The 25,192-nt window shown below is 42.2% G+C and overlaps 1 protein-coding gene across 2 annotated transcripts in view; it reads left to right on the forward strand.

Annotated features, from left to right (window-relative positions):
* Nucleotides 1-24,412: 24,412 nt before the first annotated feature.
* LOC139376358 (kinesin-1 heavy chain) overlaps nt 24,413-25,192 on the forward strand; it is a 34,928-nt gene continuing 34,148 nt past the window's right edge. For both annotated transcript variants that reach the window (XM_071118794.1, XM_071118795.1), the window contains exon 1: nt 24,413-24,803. In XM_071118794.1, the coding sequence (XP_070974895.1) occupies nt 24,675-24,803 (129 nt within the window). In that variant the 5' untranslated portion in view covers nt 24,413-24,674. The remainder of the gene's footprint in view (nt 24,804-25,192) is intronic.

The raw sequence follows: 25,192 nt of genomic DNA on the forward strand, positions 1-25,192 counted from the left end.
TTCTATGTTCTTTATTTGTATTTCTATGTCTTGGCCGGGTAGGGTTCTCATTCAGGGACAGCTGTCTATCTTTGTCTCGGATTGAGAACCATACTTAGGTAGCCTTATTTCCCACCTGTCTTTGTGGGAAGTTGACTTTGTTTATGGCACTTAGCGTCACGGTTTGGTTTGTAGTGTTTATTGTTTTGTTCGGCGTCTTTTCTAAATAAAATAATATGTACGCCCACAACGCTACACCTTGGTCATTTCCTTACGACGGCCTTGACATACATTCAGAGCGACCCGATCATAATACCCATGGTCAATTTGGTTTGACATTCGATATCCCTATGGGGCTAGTTATGGGTGTAAATATAATTGTTCCTATTTATGGAGCATACAAAATAGCTTAGTATTTGTATTATTTATTTGAGTATTTTTTGCTCATCTTTATCAAGGGTTCCAATCATTTGAGGTGACTTTATATCCTCCTGCCAATCTACTCTCATCTTCCTCCTCCCTCTCATCCCCCCTCTCCTGCCCCTCGCTTCATGCTGAAAGAGTGTTCCTGTCCATTCTGTCAGTATGTTCTGTCGCAGGGGGTTCCTAACGAGCTGCGTTTATGAGATGATTAGCACAGAAATATGCTGATGAGAGGAGAAATAAGAGAGGAGAGTGGAGAGGGGATGAGAATAAGTTCAAGAGGAGAGGAAGATGGAGAGGAAAGGATACGAAAGGGAGCAGAGGATAGAGAAGAGGAGAAGGAGGAACTAGAGGAGAGGAGATGAACGAAAAGAGAAGGCCAAGAAGAGAGGAAGAGAGAGAAGAAAAAAGGAAGCAGGGGTGCTTTTAATTAGAGAAGAAGGGCATGGAGGTGTGACAGAAGACTGCAGGAGACTATTGGTATTTTATTCACAGAGTGTCAGACAGACATTTATCTCGTTACCTATGCACACTTACCATTTCACCAAAAAGCCTGGGTAAATGCAAAATCCTTTGACAGATATTTGAATGACATTCTCTCTTATCTTTCCAATCAGTGAGCATCATAATGTTAATTATAATGTAAACTTATTTGACTCTTTTTTACAATGTCCATATGTTGTTTTTCTTGTGTTATCTGCTTCTCTCGTCTATTCAGTTTTCAAACATACAGTATGTGCTCTTAACTTTCTTATCTTGGACATTGGAAATTGTAAAAAAGATCCAAGATGGCGTAGCAGTGAAGACGCGTTTTGTTCGTGTCTCGTGTACTTTTGTATTTTTCTTATTTTTTGTATATATATTTCAATTTTTTATATCGATTATACCTTCCGGTAACCTGCCTCACCCAATGTGATACGGTATCGCTATTATTTGTAATTTTTTAAACTTTAGAACACATTCAAGAACCTCCAGAAGCTAACCAGCTAATTAACTACAAGCTATTTAGTCATTGTTAGCCACTGCTAGCGGCTTTTACCTTCGGCACAGATACCAGCCCTGTTCTTAGCCTGGATAATACCCGCCAGTCTACCAGTATCGGACTGTCTCTCCACAACAACGGCGGATTCCTGCCATAATCCCAGGACCACTACTTCTAATCTTCACAGATAGGTTGCAGCTAGCTAGCTAGCTCACAGCCTGCAGCTAGCTAGCTCACAGCTAGCTTGCACTCACCGTGGCATCCAGTACCGAAGCTATCCCTGAGGCCCACCTCCCGGCCTACTCAGCTGTTCACCCGAACCCCACTCATACACGGCTAGAGCCCAATACTCCACCGGATCCTTGCTGTAAACTCTGGACCTTGGAACCGGTTCACCGCTTCTACTGATTGGCTATAGTGGCTAACGCCACTGCCACGAAGCTAGCACCAGTTAGCCGTGAGCCAGGCGCATCTCCCGGCTAGCAAACTAAATTCTACAATACCTCTTTTGCCATATGGCTTGGATTCTCTGTCGACACGGCCCCCCGCCGCACCACCACGACTGATCTGCCGACGAATACTCCATCCGCTGAGCCTTCAACCGGCCTCCATCGGAGGGCTGCTAACTTTAAACGCTGTGTCGTCCGAGTGCTAGCGTAGTGGCGGCTCCCCTGTTCCATCTACTGCTGCCCTCTGGACACTATGATCACTTGGCTACATAGCTGATGCCTGCTGGACTGTCCGTTAATCACGGTACTCCATTCTGTTTATTTATTTTTTATCTGTCGGCCCCAGCCGCAAACTCAGATTCTGTGTGTAGTTAATCTGACCCTCTCTGCCTAGTCAGAGCCATTTTACCTGCTGTTGTTGTGTTAGCTGATTAGCTATTGTTGTCTCACCTGTTGTTTTAGCTAGCTCTCCCAATCAACACCTGCGATTACTTTATGCCTCGCTGTATGTCTCTCTCAAATGTCAATATGCCTTGTCTACTGTTGTTCAGGTTAGTTATCATTGTTTTAGTTTACAATGGAGCCCCTAGATCCACTCTTCATACCTCTGATACCTCCTTTGTACCACCTCCCACACATGCGGTGACCTCACCTACAACCAGCATGTCCAGAGATACAACCTCTCTTATCATCACCCAGTGCCTGATCTTACCTCCGCACACCACCATACCCCTGTCTGCGCATTATGCCCTAAATATATTCTACCATAACCAGAAATCTGCTCCTTTTATTCTTTGTCCCCAACGCTCTAGGCGACCAGTTTTGATAGCCTTTAGCCGCACCCTCATACTGCTCCTCCTTTGTTCCGCGGGTGATGTGGAGGTAAACCCAGGCCCTGCATGTCCCCAGGCACCCTCATTTGTTGACTTCTGTGATCGAAAAAGCCTTGGTTTCATGCATGTCAACATCACTAGCCTCCTCCCTAAGTTTGTTTTACTCACTGCTTTAGCACACTCTGCCAACCCTGATGTCCTTGCCTTGTCTGAATCCTGGCTTAGAAAGGCCACCAAAAATTCTGAGATTACCATACCCAACTATAACATTTTCCGTCAAGATAGAACTGCCAAAGGGGGCGGAGTTAGCCTGCAAAGTAATGTCATACTTTCCAGGTCCATACCCAAACAGTTCGAACTACTAATTTTTTAAATTACTCTCCCCAGAAATAAGTCTCTCACTGTTGCCGCCTGCTACCGACCCCCCCTCAGCTCCCAGCTGTGCCCTGGACACCATTTGTGAATTGATCGGCCCCCCCATCTAGCTTCAGAGTTTGTTCTGTTAGGTGACATAAACTAGGATATGCTTAACACCCCGGCAGTCCTACAATCTAAGCTAGATGCCCTCAATCTCACACAAATCATCAAGAAACCCACCAGGTACAACCCTAAATCTGTAAACAAGGGCACCCTCATAGACGTTATCCTGACCAACTGGCCCTCCAAATACACCTCTGTTGTCTTCAATCAGGATCTCAGCGATCACTGCCCCATTGCCTGTATCTGCTACGGGTCCGCAGTCAAACGACCACCCCTCATCACTGTCAAACGCTCCCTAAAACACTTCTGCGAGCAGGCCTTTCTAATCGACCTGGCCCGGGTATCCTGGAAGGATATTGACCTCATCCCGTCAGTTGAGGATGCCTGGTCATTCTTTAAAAGTAACTTCCTCATCATCTTAGATAAGCATGCTAATTTTAAAAAATGCAGAACTAAGAACAGATATAGCCCTTGGTTCACTCCAGACCTGACTGCCCTCGACCAGCACAAAAACACATTTGGCCGCCTTTCCTTACAGTTCTCTGCTGCCTGTGACTGGAACGAATTGCAAAAATCGCTGAAGTTGGAGACTTTTATCTCCCTCACCAACTTTAAACATCTGCTATCTGAGCAGCTAACCGATCGCTGCAGCTGTACATAGTCCATCGGTATATAGCCCACCCAATCTACCTACCTCATCCCCATACTGTTTTTATTTTATTTACTTTTCTGCTCTTTTGCACACCAGTATCTCTACCTGCACATGTTCATCTGATCATTTATCACTCCAGTGTTAATCTGCTAAATTGTAATTATTCGCCTACCTCCTCATGCCTTTTGCACACAATGTATATAGACTCTTTTTTTTTCTAATGTGTTATTGACTTGTTTATTGTTTACTCCATGTGTAACTCTGTGTTGTTGTCTGTTCACACTGCTATGCTTTATCTTGGCCAGGTCGCAGTTGTAAATGAGAACTTGTTCTCGACTAGCCTACCTGGTTAAATAAAGGTGAAATAAAAATTCAATAAAAAATCTTCTCCTCTGTTCATCCCAATCCCCCCCGCCCTCTCCTCCACACTCTTTCTCTCCTCCGCCTACCTTTGCCACATTCACTCGTTCTACTGTGTGTTTTTCAGACTTTTCCTCTCCCTGTCTACCTCTCCACCTACTCTCTGTATATCCCCCCTCGACCTGCACCTCCCTCTCCCCCCACTCTCTGTCTTTCTCTAATCTCCTGTACGCCCTCCACCGCTCTCTCCTGTAGTGTGTGTGTGTGTCAGTAGCGGTCGGTGACGTCTAAGATAAGGGAGGACAATATTTTTTTATGCGCTTGGCTTTATTTCTATCTGTCGCCTTGATTATTTATACTGGAGACCTTCATTGCAAAACAGTGTGTTTTAATAAATTATTTGGCGACTTGAATGAGAGAGGTACACAGTGTGACGCAGTCTCTGTCGTAAGGGCAGTGAGAGGGGAGGCTTGTCTACTAGCCCAGCTTTAAAGACTGTTCCACAACTATAACTAATGAACACCTCCTGTATCTCTTCTTGTTCCACACTTCATCTATAAATTATATGGTCCATTGCACACCGAGTGTACAAAACATTAGGATCACCTGCACTTTCCATGACATAGAGGGACCAGGTGAACCCAGGTGAAAGCCATGATCCCTTATTGATGTCACCTGTTAAATAGATGGAGAGACACGTTAAATTATTATTTTTATGCCTTGAGACAATTGAGACATGGATTGTGTATGTGTGCCATTCAGAGGGTGAATGGGCAAGACAAAATATTTAAGCGCCTTTGAACGGGGTATGGTAGTAGGTGCCAGGCGCACCGGTTTGAGTATGTCAAGAACTGTAACGCTGCTGGGGTTTTCACGCTCAACAGTTTCCTGTGTGTATCAAGAATGGTCCATCACCCAATGGACCTCTAGCCAACTTGACAACTCTGGGAAGCACTGGAGTCAACATGGGCCAACATCTCTGTGGAACGCATTTGACATCTTGTAGAGTCCATGTCCTGACGAATTGAGGCTGTTCTGAGAGAAAAAAAAGGGGTGGAACTCAATATTAGGAAAGTGTTCCTAATGTTTTGTACATTCTGTATGTTCCTATGTATGGTAATTGTTATACCATCTTATAAGTGACATTCAACACTCTTTAGTCTCACTCTATGGATTAACTCATTTAGACTCCTAACGAATTAGTCATAAAAGTACACTTGGCTCACCTGACGGGAACTGTCATACTTAGGCTATGCAGACATATTTTTAAGACCTTAGTGTTAGTGTATTTGGATAATGAGCAAAAGTGTGTATATTCACACATACTGTTCAGTGTATTGTACCATTATCTTTCTATAATGACCTTCATTGGTTGCTACTTGACTAATGGCCTTGGCACGCATAGCTCACAGCACACAGTGGGAGGTTATTTGTTCATTACAGTCCCCCACCTTTCCCTCTCTCCATTCCTCCCTCCATCCTCTGACAATGTGAGGTTGTGGAGGCGTTGTTTTGGAGAAGAGTCTGCAATGGTAATTGATGTGATGGTGTTGATAACGCCAGCATTTGACCACACTGGAGACAAAGCTCATTATACTACAGCCACCTGCCTCCCTGCGTGTGTGTGTGTATGTAAACAAACAAACAAAAAGAGAACAACAACACAATGGGAAAGAGAAAAACGTACACACATGAAATCAGACGGAAATGGGAAGACAAATAAATGCACACGCACATATATTTATATGAGTGAGAAATATGCTCTCAAGTGCACAAACCTGCACACACTCACTTCAGCTTTCTGAGTCATCAAACCAGCAGCAGTCTGCCACACCCTAGCCTCCTTGAGAACCCTAATTGGAAAGCTTGGTGAAGTTAATGGCAGGAAGTAGCTAAAAAGGGGTGGAAACCCAGTTTAAAACAGTGATGCCTCACATCACGTTAAACCAATCAAATGCCTTGCTTGGGCAGAGCAGAGTTGTAATGCCTTCATCGACTCTATTTTGTACATAGAGCACAAATAACTGTTTTTCCTCCAGGTTTTTCTTCCATTTTCTGCAATGTTGCAAACTAGCATACGCAATAGCTCTCTGCAAAATGTGTCCTATCCTGTCAGAAAACAGTGATGTGACGAACATAACACACTCTTTTAACGGGCATGTGGGGGGGAGGGTTCTTGAAATGTAACATCCAATAAAATTGTAGCTGTTGAAACACAGAGGACCATTCTAGCCGTTTCTGGATATACAAAATTCTCCAGACCTACAAAGGTGAAGTGACAACAACGTAATTTCGACGTATGTCTAAACAAGACTAGCCACACCCCAATCCACATTAGGGATTTGTTATTATAGTGAGATTTTCATAACCGAACCTCCCACTACCTTCTCTTCTTCTTCATCACCCTCTCTCCCCCACATTTCTTTTCCTCCTTCCTTTCTCTTTCACTCCAGCACATTCCACCCATCATACCTCTCCTCTCTTCTCTTTTTCTCTTTTTATTTCTGCGTTTGTCCTCTCTCTCTCTCTCTCTCTCTCTCGCTCTGTGTTGGTTGTGTGATGATACTACTCTGTCTGTCTCCAAACTCATTTGCCCCCATGACTCCCCTCTGTGTCCCCTGACCCCATCTACATCCCCCCACACTCATTCTATAAATACCCAGCACTGGTGAGTCATTGGTGAAACGTATGTCACTCACTCTTGCTCTTTTTCCCTCATCCCCCCTCTCCCTCCCTCATCCCCCTCTCCCTCCCTCTTCCCTCTCTCTCTTTCATCTCCCTATCTCTCTCCCTGCTGAGTCTTTCAGTGCAGCAAACTCTCTCCAGAAGTTCAGTGAGGATCTCTGAATGATCCAATGTTGATAAATCAAAGTCCAGACCTGAATCCAATCGAGAATCTGTGGAAAGAACTGAAAACTGCTGTTCACAAATGCTCTCCATCCAACCTCACTGAGCTCGAGCTGTTTTGCAAGGAGGAATGGGAAAAAATGTCAGTCTCTCGATGTGCAAAACTGATAGAGACATACCCCAAGCGACTTACAGCTGTAATCGCAGCAAAAGGTGGCGCTACAAAGTATTAACTTAAGGGGACTGATTAATTTTGCACGCCCAATTTTTCAGTTTTTGATTTGTTAAAAAAGTTTGAAATATCCAATAAATGTCGTTCCACTTCATGATTGTGTCCCACTTGTTGTTGATTCTTCACAAAAAAATACAGTTTTATATCTTTATGTTTGAAGCCTGAAATGTGGCAAAAGGTCGCAAAGTTCAAGGGGGCCGAATACTTTCGCAATGCACTGTAGGTGCGAGACCAGGGATTGGAACATTTTTTTTTCTCCAATAATTTCATTCTGAACAGAGCCTCCAAAAATGTTTGTTCCATTACAGTACCAGTCAAGAGTTGACACACCTACTAATTCAAAGGTTTTTCTTTATTTTTACTATTTTCTACATGGAATCATATAGTAACCAAAAAAGTGTTAATGAAATCAAAATTTAATATTTGAGATTCTTCAAATAGCCACCCTTTGCCTTGATGACAGCTTTGCAAATTCTTGGCATTCTCTCAACCTGCTTCATGAGAAATGCTTTACCAACAGTCTTGAATGACTTCCCAAATATGCTGAGCACTTGTTGGCTACTTTTCCTTCACTGTGCGGTCCAACTCATCCCAAACCATCTCAAGTTTGAGGTCGTGTGATTGTGGAGGCCAGGTCATCTGATGCAGCACTCCATCACTCTCCTTCTTGGTCAAATAGCCATTACACAGCCTGGAGGTGTGTTTTGGGTCATTTTCCTGTTGAAAAACAAATGATAGTCCCGCTAAGCTTAAACCAGATGGGATGGCATATTGCTGCAGAATGCTGATGTAGCCATGCTGGTTAAGTGTGCCTTGAATTCTAAATAAATCACAGACAGTGTCACCAGAAAATCCCCCACACACATCACACCTCCTCCTCCATGCTTCAAGGTGGGAACAACACATGCGGAGGTCATCCGTTTATCTACTCTGCGTCTCAGAAAGACACGGCGGTTAGAACCAAAAATCGGACCAAAGAACAGATTACCACCGGTCTAATGTCCATTGCTCATGTTTCTTGGCCCAAGCAAGTCTCTTCTTATTATTGGTGTCCTTTAGTAATAGTTTCTTTTCAGCAAGGCAAAAACCTGAGAAAAAATCCACCCAGGTTTTTGAACCTTGTTTGATGCTTCTACTGTGAACGAGGGGGGAATGGGAGCTGAATGAGTCAGAGCGTGTTCACGTGAGAGTTAGCTTGCGTTCCATGGCAATTCTACAGATAAAGGAATTCTCCGGTTGGAACATTATTGAAGATTTATGTTTAAAAAATCATAAAGATTTATTCTATACTTCATTTGACATGTTTCTACGGACTGTAAAGGAACTTTTGGACTTTTCGTCTGGCCTGTGCGTCATGAATTTGGATAACTGGGCTAAATGCGCAAACAAAAAGGAGGTATTTGGACATAAATTATGGACTTTATCGAACAAATCAAACATTTATTGTGGAACTGGGATTCCTGGGAGTGCATTCTAATGAAGATCATCAAAGGTAAGTGAATATTTATAATGTTATTTCTGACTTCTGTTGACTCCACAACATGGTGGATTATTGCATGGTGTGCTTTTCGGAAAAGCTTTTTTGAAATCTGACACAGCGGTTGCATTAACTTCTTGCGTCGAGCCATCCCGGATCCGGGATCGTGATTACAGCCTCAAGTCCATTACCATAATGCAATGTTAACTATTCATGAAAATCGCAAATGAAATAAAATCAATATGCTAGCTCTCAAGCTTAGCCTTTTGTTAACAACACTGTCATCTCAGATTTTCCAAATATTCTTCTCAACCATAGCAAAACAAGCATTTGTGTAACAGTATTGATAGCTAGCGTAGCATTTAGCGTAGCATTTAGCGTTAGCATTCAGCAGGCAACATTTTCACAAAAACCAGAAAAGCATTCAAATAAAATAATTTACCTTTGAAGAACTTCGGATGTTTTCAATGAGGAGACTCTCAGTTAGATAGCAAATGTTCAGTTTTTCCTGAAATATTATTTGTTTAGGACAAATCGCTCCATTTTCTACGTCACGTTTAGCTACGAAAAAAACCTGCATCCAGGATTGTGTAAATCTATCTGCAAGCTCATTAGCATTACGCAACGTTAACTATTCATGAAAATCGCAAATGAAATGAAATAAATCTATTTGCTCTCAAGCGTAGCCTTTTGTTAACAACACTGTCATCTCAGATTTTCAAAATATGCTTTTGAACCATAGCTAAACAAGCATTTGTGTAACAGTATTGATAGCCTAGCATAGGATTATCCCTGGCATTCAGCATGCAACATTTTCACAAAAACCAGAAAAGCATTCAAATAAAATCATTTACCTTTGAATAACTTCAGACGTTTTCAATGAGGAGACTCTCAGTTAGATAGCAAATGTTCAGTTTTTACAAAAATATTATTTGTGTTGACAAATCGCTCAGTTTTCTTCATCACGTTTGGGTAAGAAAAATAAATAAATTAATTAATTAATTAAGTCATTAAAACGCGAACTTTTTTCCAAATTAACTCCATAATATCGACAGAAACATGGCAAACGATGTTTAGAATCAATCCTCAAGGTGTTTTTCACATATCTATCGATGATAAATCCTTCGTGGCAGTTGACTTTCTCTTCTGAAGAAATGGAACGCGCATGGACCTAGAGATTACGCAATAATTTCGACACAGGACATCGGGCGGACACCTGGTAAATGCAGTGTCTTATGGTCAATCTTCCAATGATATGCCTACAAATACGCCACAATGCTGCAGACACCTTGAAGAAACGACAGAAAGGGCAGGCTCATTCCTGCCGCATTCACAGCCATATAAGGAGACATTGGAACACAGCGCCTTCAGAATCTGGGGCATTTCCTGTATGAAACTTCATCTTTGTTTCGCCTGTAGCATTAGTTCTGGGGCACTCACAGATAATATATTTGCAGTTTTGGAAACGTCATAGTTTTTTCTTTCCAAAGCTGTCAATTACATGCATAGTCGAGCATCTTTTTGTGACAAAATATCTTGTTTAAAACGGGAACGTTTTTTATCCAAAAATTTAAAAGAGCGCCCCCTATCTCGAAAAAGTTAAGGAGAAGTGTATCTATAATTCCATGCATAATAGTTGTATCTTTTATCAATGTTTATTATGAGTATTTCTGTAAATTGATGTGGCTCTCTGCAAAATCACTGGATGTTTTGGAACTACTAAACATAACCCGTCAATGTAAACTCAGATTTTTGTATATAAATATGAACTTTATTGAACAAAACATACATGTATTGTGTAACTTGAAGTCCTATGAGTGTCATCTGATGAAGATCATCAAAGGTTAGTGATTCATTTTATCTTTATTTCTGCTTTTTGTGACTCCTCTCTTTGGCTGGAAAAATGGCTTTGTTTTTCTGTGACTAGGTGCAGACCTAACATAATCATTTGGTGTGCTTTCGTCACAAAGCCTTTTTGAAATCGTACACTGTGACTGGATTAACAAGAACTCTATCTTTAAAATGATGTAAAATACTTGTATGTTTGAGGAATATTAATGATGAGATTTGTTGTTTTGAATCTGGCGCCCTGCACTTTCACTGGCTGTTGTCATATCGATCCCGTTAGTGGGATTCAAGCCATAAGAAGTTTTAACCTTTAAAGGATCAGACCCTTTTTTTCCCTCCATTTTTGCCTAAAATTACTAAAGATATAAATAACTAAAGATATTGAAAGTTCCTTCATAGAAGCCACTCACTCCTCTATAGGTATAATTATGTGGGCCTAATTCAAATAATGCATGTCATAACAAGATGTCCAGGGCTTTAAGCCAAGACTTCTCCTCCAACCTCTCTCGGTCTCTTGCAACCTGCAAAATTTCAGTCACAACTCACACCCTACACTTGTTTGTCCAATGCATGTAAACAACTATAGCTTGCCCGCTCCATTGCAAGATGCTCTATCCGCACTGATATCCGCAAGTAATTTCATTTAGCTCTAAATGTAAAATCAGGTCGATTTTCGAGGTTTAAAAAAGAACAGAAATTAACGATATACAGTACCAGTCAAAAGTTTGGACACACCTAGTCATTCAAGGGTTTTTCTTAATTTTTCCTGCATGGTAGAATAATCGTGAAGACATAAAAACTATGAAATAACACATGGAATCATATCGTAACCAAAAAGGTTTTAAATTCTTCAAAGTAGCCACCCGTTGCCTTGATGACAGCTTTGCACACTTTTGGCATTCTCTCAACATGCTTCCTGGGGTAATCACCTGGAATGGATTTCAATTAACAGGTGTGCCTTGTTAAAAGTTAATTTGTGGAATTTCTTTACTTCTTAAAGTTGGACTAGAGCTAGCAAGCTAGCTAGCTAACAAGAGTGTGTGTGCAGAGCAGCACCAGAATTAAAAGAAAAACATGTTTTATATTTTTGTAGTTAATAAATCCAACGTGATAACTATTGTATCCTTAACTAGCATTGAAAAAGTTAATCCATTCTTCTCTAATTAAAAATACCTGTCCCTAATTTTTGAATCACGCTTGTAAAGTCAGTAGACTACTGTAGACTATGCTTTGAGGTGCAGGTAGCCTACACAGGCACTCACACTGGCAACATTTTTCAGCTGGCAGGCAGACACTGGAATAAGTTTCTGAGTGACAGAGGGAGGGCTTTGCATAGGTGCTTTGTGGTGTTTCTTTGTCGGACTGGGGGTGAAAAATGCACGTAATGTAAAATAACGTTATTAACCGCTTTTAAAATAATGGTTTTGTTCCAGAATGGAATAAAAATCCCTTTTGCACTTTCTGAATCTGTTCCTCAAATGATTTTGTTATTTTTCGGTTCTGTTCCCTGAACCAGTTCCAACCCCTGGTACACACACACACACACACACACACACGCACGCACACCAAGTGTATGTGTGTCCTGCTGGTGGTGGTTTCCATTTGGTTTTGCCTGACCTGCGTCAGAGGGTCAGTGGGCCAATACAGAATGTGTTACTGCTGGGAGGAAGTCAGACTCAAGCGCCAGTAGGTCTGAAGGAGGGACAGCCAGGGGAGCAGCCATTGATGATGACTACCTATCTCTCAGTAGTACTCTACAATGGCTTCTGCTCCAAGTCTTCCGCCCACTCTCCTTTTCCTTCCCTGATATGTACAATAATTGGAACTGTCTAAGGGAAGGAGATAAGGAGATGAATAAAGGAAGGAAAGCATTAAGGGCGTTAAGGGAGGGCGGGAATCTTAAGGTTGTCCGTGACTCAGTGGTGTATTGGAGGGTGAAATGGTAATATGAAATAATAATCATTTGGTGGGTGCTTCTATCTGTCCTATTCCACACATGTACAAGTGTGTATTAATACACATGTGTGAATTGGAAATGTGTTTTACATATTTTAGAGTGGGGTTACGTCACGGCCTGCTTTATAGTAACAAATATTGGGGCATATTCCAACTTCCCCTGAGACACCCTCGTAGCTTGGGGTCACGGCCTGCTCTTCAGTAACAAATATAGCTGATGATAATAACAAAGGATTTCATCCACAGTATTGCATCTATCTATACAGTATTTTGCCACCTTTCATTACAAACCACAGTCCCGCACGTTTGTTTGCATATGAATGTATTGGAATTATCCTGATATTCATGCAGCAAGGGTATTGATTTAGCCCTTGATAGAATGGAATTACAATGTAATTTCATCCTAGTCTGCCGGGATCATGGGAATTGACTTCCTGTGCGTTAGAATGGAAGGCTTTTGTTTACTCGAGCTGATATGAATGACTGTGAGTGTTGTATGAGATGAGTGATATGAGGTTGTAGGGGAGTGGACGGAATATGCAATGAGAAAACCTGGAACGGTTTGTTCCGTCCACGTCAATTCATCAAGCATCACACAGTCATCTTCACAACTGACACACTCACCAAACACACACACACACACACACACACACTCTTCCTCCTGGCTTTCATTGCCATAGAAACGCTCACTTCGAGACACGATTCTAATCAAGCCGGCGTGTTAGTCACTCTGTGTCTGTGATGGAATGTACAGGTGTACATACAGTACACGCACAGACACGGTTACAAAATCATTCTCATTCAAAAGGCATATCCGCATTCACAAGAATCACAATAATCCTCACAGCAACTATGAATTACACATACACATACGGAATGAGCACATACAAATATGGGCATTGTTTTAAACCAATCACAAACTTAGATTTTCATGATCATTTTCCAAGGTCAAATTAGAAATATATCAATCAAATGTATTTATAAAGCCCTTTTTTACATCAGCTGATGTCACAAAGTGCTGTACCGAAACCCAGCCTAAAACCCCAAACAGCAAGCAATGTAGGTGTAGAAGCACGGTGGCTAGGAGAACCTCCCTAGAAAGGCCAAAACCTAGGAAGAAACCTAGAGAGTAACCAGGCTATGAGGGGTGGCCAGTTCTCTTCTGGCTGTGCCGGGTGAAGATGCTTTTTTAGAAGGAAGGTGACACTTGCAAACAGCCCATGATATCAATAACCCACACAAGGCCAACAACACACACAAATGTATAAATAGTGTACATTCAATCTGTATTTCATATTTCATCAATAATAGTAACCATAACTAGAGCTATAACAAAAATATATTATTGTAATACAGAAAGGGATATCCGAGTAAATGCGTTACTGTATGACACAAACAAACACACAGTCTTCCAAAACGGCTATCAAAAAGGCAACCAATTATAGATCTGGACTACAATTCATTGGTTCTTTTGGAAACATCCATGCAGTACATTGCAGCATATAAAGCAATACTGTCATACTCATTTGCCATTGGACAACTATTATAAAGGTATGAAGTATGTTGGGATTGCTCCAACACAGTTTTCCTGGTTGTCACCAAACCAAACTCACATTACAGCATATTCTCACCCTGTTTGAGTTTTATCTCCAAAAAATGTTCATCTGTGATTAAATATAGAGAGGTACAGGTGCATACTTTTATCTGTACTACTCAATATCAGATCAAAACTTAAAGACAGGTCAAACATGTCATCAAAACTCTATCATTCAAGTTTAAAAGTTTTACAATGAGGAGAGATAATGAAAGGAATTTAAAGGACCATAATCTAATGACTCAGAACTTCAAGAAAAGGTCCAAAGCTGCCCAGAACACAATCTAAAATTAGGTGTAAGTCTGCCATCTTGTGGCGGTTTTGGATGAGGCTGCAGAAATGCTTTTATTGAAAAGTCGCAAGTGTAGGTATAATTCATTATTGCGTATTTTAGGGGAATGAGTCTACTTGTGATGTGGCTATTTTGTATGGATTTCTTGACATATGAGTGACCTGATATATTTTAGCTTTTTTTCTATAGATGGTGTAATAATTTATTATCTTAAATGTCTTTGGTATTCACTTGCCTCTGCTGTTTTATACATTTTAAATAAGCCTACTACTAGATTCTATTGAGAAGTATTCTCTGGTACGATGAAGCATTTTCTAGTACGTTTCTCTAATTTGCTAAATTGACCATCTGATTTCACTGTTGTCACAAGCAAACCCAAAACCAACTCATGCACGCACAAACTCATGGATGCAGACTTATAATATTAGAAAAAGTTTAAACTTTTTCCGTCTCAAAATGCGCATTAGCCAATTAAAATCGTTGACATTGTTACAGGGGATAAAACACTACATGTTAGCTGTTAACATAACCCAGAGGGCACAATTAGCCCTATGCTAACCTGACCAGGTGGCAGTGATTTTGTCTGGTAACAAATTCTGCATCAGCCAATTACAAATGTTGATGTAGTTGGACTTAATGGAACACTTTCCATGAGAGTGTCCTTAACATAAGCAAACGGCACCATAAAAGTTCTTAAAACACCCACAAAATGTGACTAATAGCACACAGTGTAGCCAGCCTGACTCCAAGTAATTTTCCCGTTTGTGGCAAGTTTGAATTCCAGGTGAGATATTGGCCGTGTTCGAGAGCATCAAAACGGCTGCCGACTGACTGATTGATCTACTAATTGCATAATAAATAACGACTGGTTATTAGATCGGTCAGTCAGTCAAAATGTACCTATGGTGCATTGCGGTTTTGATCTTCTCAAACACGGCCAATGTTTTTCCTTTGAAATGTAGAATTACATTTATTCTAGTTAGGCCTACGCCTAACTGGGAACAGACACCAGTTCAATGTTTAGTTTTGATTAACAATTGGTTGAGTTGTCAACTAACGTGAATTCAACTTGAAATCAACTAAATATTTCACCATGTCATTGGATTTAGGTTCAAAGTTGGTTGAAAAAAATACGAAATTCCTTTATGTTGATGACTTTTTGCAAATCGAATCAGTTTTCCACGTTGATTCGATGTCATCGAATAGCATTTTTTTGTTGAAATGACGTGGAAACAACGTTGATTCAACCAGTTTTGCCCAGTGGGTAATGTATTGCGAAGGAAAGTGTAGCCAACACATTTTAAATGAAGATTAAGAATAGCCTACACTTAATGAGCTGCATCTTTCTTCTGCCTTGTAGACAACTACACTGCTAATAATCAAGTTTATAGAGTACCACAGTACGAGTCATAATACCCATAAAATCTAACGGTCAAACAGGGAAAAAGTAACCTTGTCCGTGAAAGATTTACATGGTTATCAAAATGTCATGCCAGAGTAAGCCTACATGAAAAACAGGCCTTCTTTTAAGTGTTTCTAAAATCCCCTATGGGAAAAATGAATTGTGGAAAAACGATTGAAACCATTTCCCTGTTTGACCGCTAGGGTATTGACACCTCCACTGTGGGACTCCATACACTGAGTATACAAAACATTAAGAACACCTGCTCTTTCCATGACATAGACTGACCAGGTGATGTCACTTGTTAAATCCACTTCAATCAGTGTAGATGAAGGAGGAGGAGGAGACAGGTTAAAGAAGGATATTGAAGCCTTGAGACAATTGAGACATGGATTGTGTATGTGTGTCAATCAGAGGGTGAATGGGCAAGACAAAAAAACGTAAGTGCGTTTGAACAAGGTAGGTCCCAGGCGCACAGGTTTGAGTCAAGAACTGCAATGCTGCTGGGTTTTTCACGCTCAACAGTTACCCATGTGTATCAAGAATGGTCCACCACCCAAAGGTCATCCAGCCAACTTGACACAACTGTGGGAAGCATTGGAGTCAACATTGGCCAGTATCCCTGTGGAACGCTTTCGACACCTTGTAGAGTCCATTCCACGACGACTCAATAGTAGGAAGTTGTGCCTAAAATCCCAAACAGCAAGCAATGCAGGTGTAGAAGCACTAGGAAAAACTCCCTAGAAAGGCCAGAACCTAGGAGAAAACCTAGAGAGGAACCAGGCTATGAGGGGTGGCCAGTCCTCTTCTGGCTGTGCCGGGTGGAGATTACAACAGAACATGGCCAAGAAGTTCAAATGTTCATAAATGACTAGCATGGTCAAATAATAATAATCACAGTAGTTGTTGAGGGTGCAACAAGTCAGCATGTAATTTGGCTTTTCATAGCCGGTCATTGAGAGTATCTCTACCGCTCCTGCTGTCTCTAGAGAGTTGAAAACAGCAGGTCTGGGACAGGTAGCACGTCCGGTGAACAGGTCAGGGTTCCAAAGCCGCAAGCAGAACAGTTGAAACTGGAGCAGCAGCACGGCCAGGTGGACTGGGGACAGCAAGGAGTCATCATGCCAGGTAGTCCTGAGGAATGGTCCTAGGGCTAAGGTCCTCCGAGAGAGAGAAAGAAAGAGAGAATTAGAGAGAGCACACTTAATTAAGTTCACACAGGACACCGGATAAGACAGGAGAAATACTCCAGATATAACAGACTGACCCTAGCCCCCCGACACATAAACTACTGCAGCATAAATACTGGATGCTGAGACAGGAGGGGTCAGGAGACACTGCGGCCCCATCCGATGATACCCACGGACAGGGCCAAACAGGCAGCGTCAAAATGTGTGGGTTCGAGTAAAGGCTCAAAATGGCCAGAAACAAAACTTTCTTCTAAAATGCGTCAGTCTATTATTTTTCTGAGAAGTGAAGGCTATTACACGTGAGAAATTGCCAAGAAAATGAAGATCTCGTACAACGTTGTGTACTAATCCCTTCACAGAACAGCGGAAAGTGTCTATAACCAGACTAGAAAGAGGAGTGGGAGGCCCCAGTGCACAACTGAGCAAGAGGACAAGTACATTAGAATGTCTAGTTTGAGAAGCAGACACCTCACAAGTCCTCAACTGGCAGCTTCATTAAATAGTACCCGCTAAACACCAGTCTGAACGTCAACAGTGAAGAGGCGACTCCAGGATGCTGGACTTCTAGGCAGTTCCTCTGTCCAGTGTCTATGTTCTTTTGCCCTTCTTAATATTTTATTTTTATTGACCATTCTGAGATATGGCTTTTTATTTGCAACTCTGCCTAGAAGGCCAGCATCCTGGAGTCGCCTCTTCACTGTTGACATTGAGACTGGTGTTTTCTACGTGAACTCTGAACTTTTGAGCGGTAGTGTACCTTCTATCATTAAGGAGGTCGATGAGAACATAGAATTTGATCCTAATTTGATAACCCTCACATCAATCCTCCAATAAAGACCCCTTTCTGTGTTTGCAAGCATTGCTGGGTTATGCGTGCAAATTGGTGGCAGAACAAGGGGGAGTTCTTATAGAACGCCAGCAAAAACACCTCTATTTACATGTTGCTTATGAGTGCATTTCACACTACTTTTGGATTGTAATTGGATTTCATGGCTCGTATGAATGTCCTGCATACTATGTCTTTGTCAACATCGCAAATCAACTGCATTATACTTCAAAAATACTTATTAAAAATGGCTGCCAGCCTATGTCAATAAGAATTCACAATCTAGCTAACAACTGCTGCATCCAAAAGGATAGATGGTGATGGCTTTCTTACTGCAGCAAAGAGTCGCTCACATCTGTGTGTGACGTCAGTGTGTCTTGTACTGGAAAGGGATCATAGATCATAGAAAATCATAGAAAAAGGAACATAGAATGCCCACCCCAAATCACACCCTGACCAAACCAAATTACAGACATAAAAAAGCTCTAAGGTCAGGGCGTGACAAATATTCAAATTCGATCTACAGCTGTTCCCTAGTCAGGAGTCGGGAAGAGACAGAGACAGGCGGGCAGGCAGGCAGTGTTTCTCAGCCCGTCGAAATCATGAATCAGCTTGCATCATTTTTATGGATATATACAAAGAAATGTCAATTGGAAAAAGATAAAACAAAACCAAGTGTAGCTAGTTTGCAGTCTTTCCAGCTTCAGTTTGAAGTGATTGTGTTAGCTGTGTTGTTGGCTTGCACCTCTGAAGAACAGTGGACTGACAAGTGAGCACATTTTCTATGCCAGGCGAAAGCGTGCCTCATTATCCAAATAAATAGATGTCACTAGAAAACAGCTTAAACAAAGGTAAATGCAGCTACTTTTCTATTATTCTGGCTGCACTTTTTACGTGAATGTAAGTTAGCTGTAGTTGGCTAGCTAGCATGCAAGGGACAAGAGCGTTGCCAGCCAGTATGGCAATGGTGACGCCCTGATCTGTTTCACCTGTCCTTGTGCTTGAGCTTGGGCTTGTCTCCACCCCCTCCAGGTGTCGCCCATCTTCCACATTATCCCCTGGGTGTTTATACCTGTGTTTTCTGTCTGTCTGTGTCATTTCGTTTTGTTCATTCAAACCTACCAGCGGTTTTACCTTGCTGTCTTTGCTATAGTCCCTGTTTTCTAGTATCCCGGTTTTTACCTTTTATGCCCACCCTGACCCTGACCCTGAGCCTGCCTGAAGTCCTGTACCTTTGCCCCACTACTCTGGATTTTCGACCCCTGCGCTAGACGGGCGCTCTATAGGCCGGGTCACCCACCATACCACCCCTATCAACCTACGAGTGTCGGGGAACCACAGCGAGTTCCTGTGGAATTGGGATTCTCTTGGCTCCAGCGAAACAATCCCTCTATTGACTGGTCTACTATTGCCATTGTGGGCTGGAGGCCATTCTGCCACACTCATTGTCTGAAGTCAGCTCTGCCTGCCCTGGGGCGTCTTCCTGGGGGCTTGGAAATTGCCCCGGACCTCTCCGCCAGCCCCGCGGAGTACCAGGACCTGCGGGAGGGGTTCAGTAAGGCCGGGGGCCACTTCGCCTCTGCAGCACCGACCGGTGTCCAAGAAGGTCACGCCAGATGCACTGGCACTCCACTATAGCCCCATGGCTACACCCCCGGAAGCCGAGACCTTTCCCCCCCACTCCAAGATCATTAGCCCCTCTGCTGTTCATCCTCTGTTACCACGTATACTTCCTCCCTTTCCTGCTCTGTGTCTAGAATTAAAACCATGTCTCACAGCCCTTTGTCTCCTATTTCAAATCCCAGCCCTCTCCCCCATCTCATCAACGGCCAACCGGCGTACAAGGTGAGACGTCTCCTGAAGGTTCGATCTCGGGGCAGGGGATTCCAGTAGCTGGTTGACTGGGAGGGTTATGGCTCGGGAGGAGGTGCTGGGTCCCCACTAGGGACATCCTGGACCCAGGCCTCATCTGAGTTCCAACGCTGGCACCCCACTCAACCAGGTATGCACCCAGGTGGGACGCCAGGTGGCATCCCTAAAGGAGGGGTACTGTCATTCCCTGATCTGTTTCACCTGTCCTTGTGCTTGTGCTTGGGCTTGTCTCCACCCCCTCCAGGTGTCGCCCATCTGCCCCATTATCCCCTGGGTATTTATACCTGTGTTTTCTGTCTGTCTGTGCCCGTTTGCTTTGTTCGTTCAAACCTACCAACGGTTTTCCTTTGCTCCTGTCTTTGATATAGTCCCTGTTTTCTAGTTTCCCGGTTTTGACATTTTCTGCCCACCCTGACCCTGAGCCTGCCTGAAGTCCTGTACCTTTGCCCCACTACTCTAGATTACTGACCTCTGCCTGACCTGAGCCTGCCTGCCGTCCTGTACCTTTGCCCCACTACTCTGGATTATCGACCCCTGCCTGCCTTGACCTGTCATTTGCCTGCCCCTGTTGCTGTAATAAACATTGCTACTTTGACACTGTCTGCATTTGGGTCTTACCTGAAATGTGATAAATGGAACATTTAGAGTGAATGACTGTGTCGCGTCCATAGATACCAGAACGGATAGAACGAATGACCAGCCGGCTTGGGTAGGAACCCTAGATTTGTGTCGGGACTATATCTTGTGGAAGGATTAAATAGTATGAATAAATCCATCAAAATAAAGTTTTTTAATGAAAATATGTCAATCATTATTTGAACATGTTGGTTACCCGTTGTAAAAAAGTGATAATGCCCGCGAAGCCGGTGTTCGGAGGATATATTGGCACAGTTTACTGGACCTCGACGAAAATAACAACACCAGTACCAATATCCTCCAAACACGGGCTTCTCTGGCATAATCACTTAGGGCTTGTTCGTAAATTCAATCTGGAGTGCCAGAGTGCCAGAGTTGTCAGATTGTCCATTCCTACATTCAGAGCGTTTGGTGGAGTAGGGTTGTTCCGAGCGTTCTGAACTCACAATGGCAGTCAAGCACCCAAGCTAACTGGTTAACGTTGGCTAGCTTGCTAGCTACTTCCAGACACAAATGAGAGAACACCTCACTCTGACCATTTTATTCGCCCTATTTCTTATTTTTTTATTTCACCTTTATTTAACCAAGTAGGCCAGTCGAGAACAAGTTCTCATTTACAACTGCAACCTGGCCAAGATAGAGCAAAGCAGTGTGACACAAACAACACAGAGTTACACATGGTATAAACAAACGTACAGTCAATAACACAATAGAAAAATCTATATACAGTGTGTGCAAATGTAGTAAGATTAGGGAGGTAAAAATAATTACAATTTAGCAATTAAACACTGAAGTGATAGATGTGCAGAAGATGAATGTGCAAGTAGAGATACTGGGGTGTAAAGGAGAAATAAAAAAAAATAGCAATATGGGGATGAGGTAGTTGGGTGGGCTATTTACAGATGGGCTATGTACAGGTGTAATGATCGGTAAGCTGCTCTGACAGCTGATGTTTAAAGTTAGTGAGGGAGAAGTCTCCAACTTCAGTGATTTTTGCAGTTCTTTCCAGTCATTGGTAGCAGAGAACTGGAAAGAAAGGCGGCCAAAGAGAAGTTGGCTTTGGGGGTGACCAGTGAAATATACCTGCTGGAGTGCGTGCTATGGGTGGGTGCTGCTATGGTGACCAGTAAGCTGAGATAAGGCGGGGCTTTACCTAGCAAAGACATAGATGACCTGGAGCCAGCGGGTTTGGCGACGAATATGAAGAGAGGGCCAGCCAACGAGAGCATACAGGTCGCAGTGGTGGGTAGTATATGGGGCTTTGGTGACAGAACTGATGGCACTGTGATAGACTACATCCAATTTGCTGAGTAGAGTGTTAGAGGCTATTTTGTAAATTACATCCCCGAAGTCCAGGATCGGTAGGATAGTCATTTTTACGAGGGTATGTTTGGCAGCATGAGTGAAGGATTGTCTTTGTTGCGAAATAGGAAGCCGATTCTAGATTACATTTTGGATTGGAGATGCTTAATTTGAGTCTGGAAGGAAAGTTTACAGTCTAACCAGACACCAAGGTATTTGTAGTTGTTCACATATTCAGGATTCATATCCTAGCAGAATGCTGGTGACTAACTGTGTTGCTTGCAACAATTAAATTAAATTTTTATGCCAAAGTTTACTGACACTGGTCATATTCAACGGGTATTGATTGTTCGTAAATTCATCAGTTATTCTGCGCTCTGGCACACTCAGTCGAGAGTGCTCTGAAATCGGAGTAGATAGCCAGAGTGAATTTATGAACTCTTAATTGGAACTCTCCACAGATTAAGTTTGAGTCTGGTTGCTAAGCAACCATTTTTTTTGGCCAAATGATACCAGTCTGTCAAAAGTTGCTAGCTCATGTCTAAATTCTCTAACTAAATACATACTGCAATTCCAACCCCAGAACATCTTATCTTATCTTACCTCAAAATATCTCAACTTGATTAGCTAACAGCTTGAAGCTCTACATTTTGCCATGGAATTATTCGTTATGTTCAACAACCAATCAGTGATCACGCACAAAATACAGCTGCATAATGTTGCCATTACCGAAAGGCCAGTCTCTTTGGGACACAGAGTACAAGGAGTGGAATGTTAGCTAAACAGACTGGTACCCAGGCTATCGAGGACCAGCAGTGAACAGTTTTATCCTTAACAAAAATGCATGATTCAAGAGGGGGTTCGAACCAATAATGTATGTACCCTGCCAACTTCATGTCAACCGCTTTAGCGAATTGTGCCACCTGCAGTGATGGTAATAACATAATAACAGAAGTCCATAAGGCCCTTCTTTTTTTAATGATGTATGTTTCAACGTACATGTTGCAATTCATATTTTTTCCGTAAAAGCAAGTGTGTGAAATGAATAAGCAAAAATGTGGGATTTCGTAATAAACTGTATGCTAAAACATGCCTTTTTAGTTTGTCTAACGTAGGAACTAGCAGCCTAGTCTTGGGGTTCCCAAACCTTTTCACTCAGGCCCCCTTCCAGCATTGGGGAACATCTCGCGCCCCCCATTTCTATGGACACAAGCACTATTCATACACAAACTCTTCACATCCCTCTTGTTGGCTGAGAGAAAATGTTGCAGGTTTAAAGTTTATTTCCTGTAATTCTACACATTTTGGCAACGGGGTGCAAAGAAAATGTAGCAGTTTTAAAGCAAATTTTCTTGCAATTCTATACATTGCCATGACTAATATGTATTCATGTGATATTTGAATAACTCGAACATTGCTACAAAATCTATGGGCTAAAAAACATAGACGTTAGCTGACATGGGCTAGTTGATCTGGACTTTTCTGACAAGTTATAAATAGCTCCTTAAGTTATGCAATGACAAGAGGAGTAGTGATGATGCACTACCCAATTTCGAAATTTCACCTTGTGCTTTCTACTATTACAACTTTCAAGAGTAAGTTGAAAGCCAGACTGAGATCCTTAAAAAAAAACACTGGCCTAGTCAAGGATGCATCAATTATGTAATATTGGGACTACACTTTACAGACCAGGTAGAACAAAAGTAAACCTTGAAATTTGAGATTTAAAATAACCCTTTGGTGGCCAAGTTGAGCTATTTTAAAGTGGGCCTTTAAAATAGCTCAACTTGGCCACCAAAGGGTTATTTTAAATCTCAAATTTCAAGGTTTACTTTGTGCAGTCAAAAACGTGACTGTCCTGTGTTTTAAATATATTTCCACGCTATGAGACTGGAATAATACTGTGAAAATTATGTGTAAGAGCTGTTTGAGAAGACTATTCAGACTATTTTGGTGGGAGCGAGTTTTGAACTTCCCTGGTGACATCGCCATGCAGTAAATTAGTCAATAGACCAATAAGAAAGAGTTCCAGCCTCTCTGCCAATAACAGCTAATTGTCAGTTTCCCCATCCTCACTCAAATCACTCCCAGACAGTCCTAGCAAAATTCTTGATTGAGAAATTGCTCTTCGCTAAGAGGCTATTGCAAACAGCTATTTTGGTTTCATTTGACCATTTTAATTGAAAGCAGGATGTCTAAGTTGTCATTTTCATTGGTAAAACAGTTTGTCGACTTAAAGTAGGGAATATAGAATAATCAATAACCATGTATTGCCATCAAGAAAATGCCATATTATCGCTTCATGAAAGAGTGATAGCTAAGTAATAACTGATCTCAACAAATAGTATATTGGTTGACTACTGCCATAGTATATGAATTTATATAGGTCAATGGTAAAAACTTGCAGAAACATACATTTGCCAATCAGGATAGTGTACTTCAGAGGGAGTGTTGGGGATTTAAGGCAGGGGTCCCCATTACATTCAGCCGTGGGCTGACATACAGTAGTTGTAAATCAATTGTACACTGAAAATTGCCCACAATATTCCCAATCAGTATTTGACGAAAACAGTATAATTTCTGACCTGGGATATGATCACATATGTCTCTATTTATGCGTTTGATTACTTGGGAACAGATTTCCTAAACGAAAATCAGTTTGACTTCATTTCCTGGTGATTTTAGTGTTATGTCCAAGAAAAAAATATGTAATTGTTTTATTTTGATCAGAAAACTTCGGGGGCCCAAATAAAATGCCGACTATTGGGGAACCCTGATTTAGAGGGACGTAATTTGTTGTGTGTCCCACACAGACGGAGAGTGTGCGCAAGCCTGTGATCCACTGATATCATGTCTTCAATATTGGAGAGGAAGTGATTTAGCACAATCCTAGAAGAAAATAGCCATTCACTGTTGAAAATCTGAACCCATTCTGGTCTCAGGTTGGGACCGAGGGGCCGGGCCGCCCTTACTTGCTCGGTCGGCTCTAGAACGAGGATCTACTGTGTTGTATTTTGAGTTTTCATCCGCAAATCGTGGAAGATGGCCGACGTACCGGCGGAGTGCACCATCAAAGTGATGTGCCGTTTCAGGCCCTTGAATAGTTCAGAGGTGACCAGAGGGGACAAATACATCCCAAAGTTTCAAGGGGAAGACCATGTGGTCGTCGGGGTAAGTTGGTTGCCATAGCTATTTATTTGTCTGCAAGCGAGTGCCCTCGACAGTGCGCTGCGCCACTGGTGATCGGCCAGTGTCAGAACAGTAGCTAGTTAGCTTAGCTGGCTAACCCACATCAGCTATGTTTTGCACTAACGTTAGTTGTAGGCTAGCTTACCCACACCATCGCCGATCAGGACAGTATTTTTGGCTAACAATTGGTGGCCAGTCAAGTGTGTATAAGTAGCTAGCTGTATTTCGCTGATTTGGCGCGTCGACTACAGTCGGCGTGATTAGTTAATCTTGCCGTATCGGCTAGCTAGCCAGTCAGCTGTCACTAAACAACAACAATGGCAGCCAACTGCTTGCTATGCCTTTGCTAACGGCAGCTAACTACACTAGCG

The sequence above is a fragment of the Oncorhynchus clarkii genome, chromosome 20, assembly GCF_045791955.1.
Source record: "Oncorhynchus clarkii lewisi isolate Uvic-CL-2024 chromosome 20, UVic_Ocla_1.0, whole genome shotgun sequence".
NCBI lineage: Eukaryota > Metazoa > Chordata > Actinopteri > Salmoniformes > Salmonidae > Oncorhynchus > Oncorhynchus clarkii.